Source organism: Myotis yumanensis, unplaced genomic scaffold (assembly GCF_028538775.1).
Source record: "Myotis yumanensis isolate MYYU_CA2020_CCGP unplaced genomic scaffold, mMyoYum1.0.hap1 SCAF_3, whole genome shotgun sequence".
NCBI classification, from domain to species: Eukaryota; Metazoa; Chordata; class Mammalia; order Chiroptera; family Vespertilionidae; genus Myotis; species Myotis yumanensis.
In genome coordinates, this window is record NW_027223754.1 from 161503947 (window position 1) to 161511745 (window position 7799).

General features: G+C 54.4%; 1 protein-coding gene across 1 annotated transcript; it reads right to left on the reverse strand.

Moving 5' to 3' along the window:
• Positions 1-797: 797 nt before the first annotated feature.
• On the reverse strand, positions 798-5838 carry HOXC10 (homeobox C10). Its single transcript, XM_070407726.1, has 2 exons — positions 5008-5838; positions 798-1906 (listed from the first exon to the last, which is right to left on the reverse strand). The coding sequence occupies exons 1-2, from the start codon at positions 5756-5758 to the stop codon at positions 1629-1631; spliced, it is 1029 nt and encodes a 342-aa protein (XP_070263827.1). The 5' UTR covers positions 5759-5838; the 3' UTR covers positions 798-1628.
• Between the last annotated feature and the right edge of the window lie 1961 nt (positions 5839-7799).

Consider the following 7799-nt stretch of genomic DNA (forward strand, 5'->3'; position numbering starts at 1 on the left):
ACCTACCAATTTACCCGTTTAACCACTGGACCCCACAGCAACAGGCCGAGGAGGGGAGGAAAGGGAGCTCACGGCCACTGCCCTCCGCTGCCAGCATCCACAAGTCCACAAGCAAGCCCGGGCTCTCGGAAAGCTCGGGTGCCCACAACTCCTTCCTTCCTGTTCTGCCCGCCGTGCACCGGGCACCTGGGGACGCTGCTGGTCCCCACTCTGCCGCCAAGAGAAGAACAAGAAACCGCTTCTCCTACCTTGTCGCCGCCTCCTCCTCCTGCCGCTGCCGGCGCTTCTGCTGCTGCTGTCGAGGGGAGGGGGATGGCTGAGCTCCTCGTGTCCCCCTCCAGCGGTTAAGTTTATTCCTCTCTTTGGATAGGTGGGGAGCTCTTGGGGTTCCCCCGGGCAGCGGTGGGGTGTGCCTGGCCCAGCACCCCAGGCAATCAGATCCGTCTGCTCCTCAAGATTGCAGTTTGCTCTCTGCCTCTTTCCCTCCTCCAGTCACCTTTAAATGCATCTTTTACTGCAGCACCACATTATATTTGCAGATCATAAAATCCACCTCTCGCGCGCACCAAGACCGTCCTGACATTACTGTTTTATGACCTTGACTTATTGTGGTCACCTGGATAATATTTAAATCAACGTTATGGTCTCTCACTTACATTAAACCCGCCAAGAGACGCTCTAGAAAGGCTCTAGGAGATGAGTCAAACACAAAACACACACATCCACACACTCAGCCTCTTCAGGGAGGGGGTGTCGCTAAAAAAAACCACTAAATACAAAAACCACCCATTTGAGGATTATGATTCTGGAAATTTATTAGGATTTTTTTTTCTCCATTAAGGAAGCTACATGCAAAAGATACAACATACAGAATATCTTTAAATAACACAACTGCCAGACAGGGACAGGGTGATATGGGGGGGGGGGGTGTCTGTCTTTGCTTCACTATGCTCTATTTTTAAATTTTTTGTTCCTCTGGATGGAAATTTTCAGATGTCAGTGACTGGGGGATGTGGGGTGCTAGGAGGATGGGAGAAATGAAGAAAGCAGTACAAATACAAGACTTCAAGCAGATTCTCTGAGCGACTGGGAGGTAAAGACACGGAGAGGGTTTGGTGGAGGCGCTGGGTGCTACGATGGACACACAAACACTAGCCGAACTTCCCAAAACGTCTATTCTAAGGAGGAAATACAGCAAGAAAGGAGCAATTCTGACTGTGCTCTGTGAGATTACAGACCTTCTCTGGTTCATTTCTGTCCTCTTTCTCCCCTCCCCCCAATTGGGTGTATTAGACCTTAACTTTGCATAGAGAACAGGATGCTGTGTGTGAGTGCGTGGGTGAGTGAGGGGTTGACACACACACCAGTCACACTCCCACCCTTATCTATGCAGGCACGCCACACCCCAAACCCCTGCACCCCATTTCTCATGCTTTAGGTGGACGCATCTTCACAGCACGAACCATTGGTCCCTTGGAAGGAGAGTCTGAGGTCTTTGCCTTTTTTGCAGGCGCGTTGCATTTATACTCAGGGAGGGAAAAAATATACCACCAGGCACAAAGGGAGGAGGGGCGGGGAAAGGAAGAAAGGGGTGGGGGGAGAGGGGAGGAGGAAGGGAGGCCAAGGGCTCAGGTGAAATTAAAATTGGAAGTCAGTTCCCGGATCCGATTCTCTCGGTTCATTTTCTTGAGTTTCATTCTGCGATTTTGAAACCAGATTTTGACTTGTCTGTCTGTAAGGTTAATGGTCTTGCTAATCTCCAGGCGGCGCTCTCGCGTCAAATACATATTGAACAGAAATTCCTTCTCCAATTCCAGCGTCTGGTGTTTAGTATAGGGGCACCTCTTCTTCCTTCCGCTCTTTGCTGTCAGCCAATTTCCTGTGGTGTTTTCTGCCTTTATCTCCTCTGTTAAAAATAACATTATTTACATAAGTATCCCTGCAGAGGCAAGCCCTCCAGAATGCTGCAGCCTTTGCCAGCCTGCTGTGGGGCGGCTGATGGAATACAGGGTAGCTGCTCTTGTTCCACAGGGCTGGCTGGTGGGGTCCTCTTGGGCTCAGGGCCCTTAGAATATCTTTGGGGTCTGGATTTACAGGGGAGAAAGACAGGAGGTTCTTGCCTCCAAAGCATTTATTAAATTTAAATTACCCCAGTCCACCTTGACCTAGCAGATTCTGAGTACTCCCCACTCCCTCAGCTTGCTGACCCTGGTGGGCACTTGAAACCTCACCAGGCCCTCCCTCCTCTCTGCTCCATTCCAGCTCTGGAAAAATCCAGCCAGAAGGAAAAGCATTTTCCAGGCCCCAGACTGGGTGGCAGAGTCCATCCTGCTGGCTAGAGCAATTCCCAGAGAGCTCTGACCCCTTTCAACTCAGTGGAGGGATGGCGCCCCATTCTCTGCAGCCAGTGGCCATTGCAGCTGTCCCATACCAGACCTCCAGTCCCTGCTCCCACCTGAAGTGCCACAGAATGACACTGTCCCATTTGATCTCCCATTGCCAGCGCTTCCTCTCCTGGCCATTTCCCCCGGGTGTCAACCGCTGAGGCCAGGGAACTTGTACAGGCAGCAGAGGTCAGGGGCAACAGCTCTGGGGCATGCTGAGAGGTCCTCGGACAACAGCCCTGGCCATAGGACCTAAGGTCAAGGGAGAGAGATATCCCGAGGAAATGCAGCCTCTTGGAAATCTCCTGCCTGGTCTACGTAGAGATGGATGCCTGCATGTATGTGTGTAGTATTCCTGCAAAGAAGCATTCTCCTACACATATGCAGACATGTTATTTATATAAGGAGATACTACAAGTAGAGTGTGTATTTCCCATTATCTTATTGATAGCTTCTCTCCCTGGACCATGTTCTTGCTGAAATGGACCGGCCTTACTCTTCAAGCAGCAAAAGAGATCTGGGCCATCTTTTCTAGGGGAAAACCCAGAGTCCAGAGACCAGAGATGGGCACCCAGCAAAGGACTCTGCTGATGGTTCTGCACTCTGTCTCCCAAATGCCAAATGAAATCGCCAGCTTCCTGGGATCTCATCTTGATGGGGAGGGGGGGGGGGCCCAGGGGAACCAGGAAGCACCAGAAAAAAATGCAAACTTGAGGCTGTAGTTTAAAACATCCAAATGCCCTTCATTCTGCTCCCACCTCTGCACCTGAAGCCTCCAAGTCAAATTATTAAAGGCTTTTCACATCTAACTCTGTCTTGTTTATTTTCTTATTAGGTTTGTTGGGTTTTGGAGGAAAGGAAGAAATTACAAATGGTGAAGTCTGGCCGAAAGCCCTCTTGCCTCTGGCCAGGTGGAGACATCAAAATGGGAGAGGGGAGGCAAGAAGGGCAGAGGCAAAGAGCGGACTGAGAGGGATTAGTTGGGGTGGGAGGACTTAGATTGTTGTGGGGAGGGCAGGAGAGAAAATGGAGCCTACCAGAAAGGGGGCAGTTTGAGTCAGGAGGTGGACTTATTAACCTTGACTTTGCTTTTGGTGGGGCTAGGACAGCTTTTCCTACCCTACATATCTACACCCCAACCAAGCTCAGGGTCTGAGGAAAGGGTATAAAATTAAACTTTCATGTTGCACAAATGCCACCATGAAGGCTTTGTGGGTGTGGGTGCCTCACTCTCCCCCTCACGCTCAATCCTGAACACACCTGATCTTCTGGCCAGGGTCTCCATGAGGTAATTTGTCAAGGCCACCTTTGCAGAGGAGAACCGGGGGGAGGGAGGCTTAGCCCTTGCCCCCCCCGAAAGAGAGAGTGTGTGAGTGTGCGCAGGCATGCGTGAGTGTGTGCGGAGCATGTGAGAGGGGTGTGTGTGAGTGTGACACAGGTCGCCAGGCATGCGTGTGCCGCATCCATATACAAAGCACCACAAGATCCAGGCTGCTCAGCTCTAACTAGTCCATCCGCCTCAACACCCAGGCAGCCCCTCTTATATAGAGCGCCCAGGAGCCAGTGCCTTGGGGAGCAGCGTTATTCCTCCCCTCCCAGTTGGGCCTTCCTGATGCTTTTGGCTCCAACTTTTCGGGGAGAGTAAGTCTCCTCAGCCTCACTCCACTGCTCCCGTTCCCTCCACATTCTTTCCCCAGGTGTCAGAGAAAGGTCCCGAAGGCCTCCAGTTCCTGCAGCAAAAATGAATCTTGAACCCTGAGCTTGAACTCTGACTAAGCTTTCTCTCAAACCAAAATCACAATGCAAAGCAACTAAAGCCACACTTCCTTGCCATTCACACAGAAATTTCCCAACCACTCATTTGTAAGCAGCTATCAGAAACCAACGAAAAAAACAAATTTAACCAGAGAAAAGGAAAAGAAAAAAAATTAAAAGGGAGACAAAAAACTTACAACAGTCCAAATGCCCCTTTCCAACGCCATACCCAGGCTAGGCGTCTGGGGGAGGGAGGGACGCGGCGGGCAGCCTTTCACCTCCACCTCTTCCGCTCCAGCCCCGCCGCCCTAGGCCCCGGCCCGGCCCCAAACCGCAGGAGCCCAAACCACACGCACAGATGAGACACACAAACAACAAATCGCGCTTCACAGGAAACAATTTTCAACTGGAAAAACACAGTATAAAGCGAAATCTCCTTTCTCCCCAGTCTTCCTTAGTCCCTGACCCAAGATCGCCATTTTAAGCTTTTTGCAAGCTTCTGACCTGAGCGGGGGACATCAGCCCCCACCAGGACAACAGCGTAGAGCAAGCAAACCAAACCCAGCACAGGCCTGGGAGTGGTCATCCGGCCTGGGCAGCTGCAGGCGGTCCCCGGTGCGCGCCAGGCCGGGTCTTGGCGCCCACGGCCGCAGCCTGCGGGCACCTCCACTTGGCCGCTCACCTTCCCTGGCAAAGGACGCGCCTCCCGCCTGGCGCTCAGCAGACAGGAGTCGCAATCTGGGGTCTTATTGCCAGGACCGTCCAGGACCAGGGCCTCCGCGGCCCAACCTTCTCCCTTCCTCCCGCCCCGGGCAGGAAGACCAAATAACCGAGCATTCCAGCCGGGCCACGGCCCAGGCGGCCTTACCTTTTGCTTCGTTATCCGAGGTGTCGGGGCTGGAGTCCGCGGCTTTGGCCCGCTCCTTTTCGCTCTCCAAGGGGCTGCCTTTGGAGCCCGCCAGGCTCTGCTCGGTCTTGATCTCATTGGGGCTGGGGGTCTGGCTGTCAGACTTGGGGGTCTCAGGGAAACTCACTTTGCCCCCGAGCTGGGGCGACTCCAGATGTTCGGCGCGCGGGTTGAGACTGGCCCGCTGCTCGAAAGGGGCTTCGAAGTCGTTGGTCCCGGCACAGTGGGGCGGCTTGTCCAGCGCGGAGTAGCTCGGGCTGGCGCGGTAATAGCTGGGCACCGGCACCTCGTGCTCCCCGAGGCAGGACTCTTGCAGGGGGTGGGAGTAGAGAGCTGCCTCGGGGCCACTTTTAGCCCGCTTCTCTGCGCTGTACATGCAGCAGACATTCTCCTCCTTGACACTAGGTGGGTAGGAGCAGGAGGACAGCGGCCTGCCAACAGGTTGTTCCAGGCGGTAGGCGGCTTTGGGGTCGCCCCAGGAGTCCAGCTGCGAGAGGTAGGACGGGTAGGTGTTGAGGGCGAGGTTGGGGCTGCTGCCCTCGTCCCTCTTGGAGAGCGAGGGCGTGAGCCCGCATCCCCTCATCACCCCGCAGTTGAAGTCACTCCCCGATTGCATATACATGCCTGCGCTCCGGCTAAAGCGCTCTCCTCCGCCGGGCGCCGCCAAGGGCTCCGCGTACGAGTTGGGAGTTACATTGCGAGGGCATGTCATTTTCAGAGAGAGGGGTTTTTAAGGAGCAATACTACGGCGGAGGAGCTGACATCTTTTTTTCCCCCCATCCGGGAGGGGGGGCGGTTCGAGGGGGCGGGAGGGAAAAGAAGGGAGGGGGGAATATCAGCTCCATAATTATCCGCACATTCGGTCCTCACCATGTGACAGCTAGACCAATGGGATTTGAAAATGGCCTTGATGATTCAGACGGCCGTGACGTCAGCGGGGTCAAGTTGTCGGCAGGCGGAGCGCGGAGCGTGGAGTAACAGCGCCACCTAGCAACCACCTCGGGGTAGGGGCGCCCGAGCACTTCACCGCGAACAAAGGAAGCGCCCGGGGGCGACAGGGGCAGGAGGAAGGTGGAGGGAGATTGGGCAGGGTTGGGGGTAGGGGGTGTCTAGGGAGAATGGGGTTTGTTTACCGGGGAACCAGCCTGTACTCCTGGGGAGGGGGGCTGCAAGGGGGGGAATGCAGGAGAGACGGAGAGAGCGCGGTAACTCGCGGCTCAAAACAGTCAAATTCAAATTAAAAGGTCAAGACACCGTTCAGGTACTTCCTCCCCTTTCCTCACCTCCCTTTTCCTCTCCTTGGACTCTCGCCTCTGCTTCTTTCCTTGGCGTGGGACTAGGGTAAGGTCCTTTGGCGGGAGAGGGCTCCAGTGGGCAGAGAAATGGAGAAAAAGTTAAGGAATCCCAAACAGAACTAAAGTTTCTGCTTTCCTGTATCCTCGTTTTGGCCCGGCATGGCCTTTGGGACTGAGAGCTGGGGGACCGCCAGTCACAGAAGTTGATCAAGTTGCAAGTTCCCCTCGGAGTAGACAGGGAATCTCCAGAGTAGGAGAGGTCAGGGAGGGGGTCCCCTCACTTCAGGGCTGCTTGGGGAAAGGAGGTTCCGGGGAGCCAGGGTGGGGAGTAGGAAGCTGGTGGCCTGAGACACGGTCGGACCCAGGAGCGCCGCCTGGGCCTGGCTGGGTGGGTGGCTCCTGGGTCACCATCTCCGGGGCAGGAAGGCTTTGGCCTTTGGGTGGGTTTGGTTGCTTTGCTCCAGGCCCCAGTGGCTCTCGCTTTCCAATTGACCTTGCTCCCACTAAGGCAGGGACTATTCCCAGAGAGAAAAAAGGGACCCGCGGGGCCTCAGCTGGTCTGGGAGAGCTGCGTCTCACACAGAAAACCAAGACACCAGGCTCGACAAAATCCTACCCAGAGGATTGTCCTGTGCAGAGTGACTGAGCTGGGGGCATTTCTGAAAGGAGAAAAGGTTCGAGTCTATTATTGCGGTTATTTTTCAATAAAAGGAAGCCAGAAGTAAGGGGCAAGTATGTCTGAAATAGTTCTTTTCGTTTCTCCACCGCCTTTCTCCCAAAGCGAACTAAACTCTCCACGCCTTCCTTAGGAAACGGAATCTGGAAGATAACTTGTTTTTCTGGTCGCCCCACATTTTCCCCTGGACAAGCCTCAGGTTTCTACTTTCCGAAGGGCTGGAGCCTGGCGGGGAAAGAAAGGACTGGAGCTCTGCGCGCCCTGGCGTGGAGCAGTGAGGAGGCCCGAGCCGGGGCAGCAAGAAGGGGACTTCGGAAATAAATCCACAGGGATTCTCTCATCCAGTGGTCCAGAGAGAAGGCGCGGGGGTCCCTGAACCCAGGAAAAACTGGAGGAACATCTGTAACGTATGACTTGCTTGCAGGGCCAGCCAGCGGAGATTTGAAATGGTTTTGTGTTTTCCTTTGCAGAGGTCGCCGTGGGCTCGGCACAGGGGCTGGCCCAGGCAAGGTTAGGCTGTTTAGGCTCCAAAGGAGACTTGGGACAGCCCGGGAGCACTCAATCCAGAGAGCCTTTTGTCCCACCGCCCACCCCGAGGGAAACGGAGGAGACTTTATGGCCACTCTGTTTGCATTATCTGCATAAGTCTTTCCCCACCAGTTTGATCGAAACTGCTCGCTTTTACGAGGACCCAACGAAAATTCCCCGTCATATTTATCAGCCGGGGATAAAAATTTAGTATGGGAACTGATATTTCCTCATTTATGGGGCGATGAAATTAA

Excerpts from the sequence above, each read along its gene's own strand:
- HOXC10 (XM_070407726.1), bottom strand. The coding sequence starts at position 5,758 with ATGACATGCCCTCGCAATGTAACTCCCAACTCGTACGCGGAGCCCTTG. Across the intron at positions 1,907-5,007 it reads CTCGGATAACGAAGCAAAAG|AGGAGATAAAGGCAGAAAAC; the intron begins GTAAGGCCGCCT and ends TATTTTTAACAG.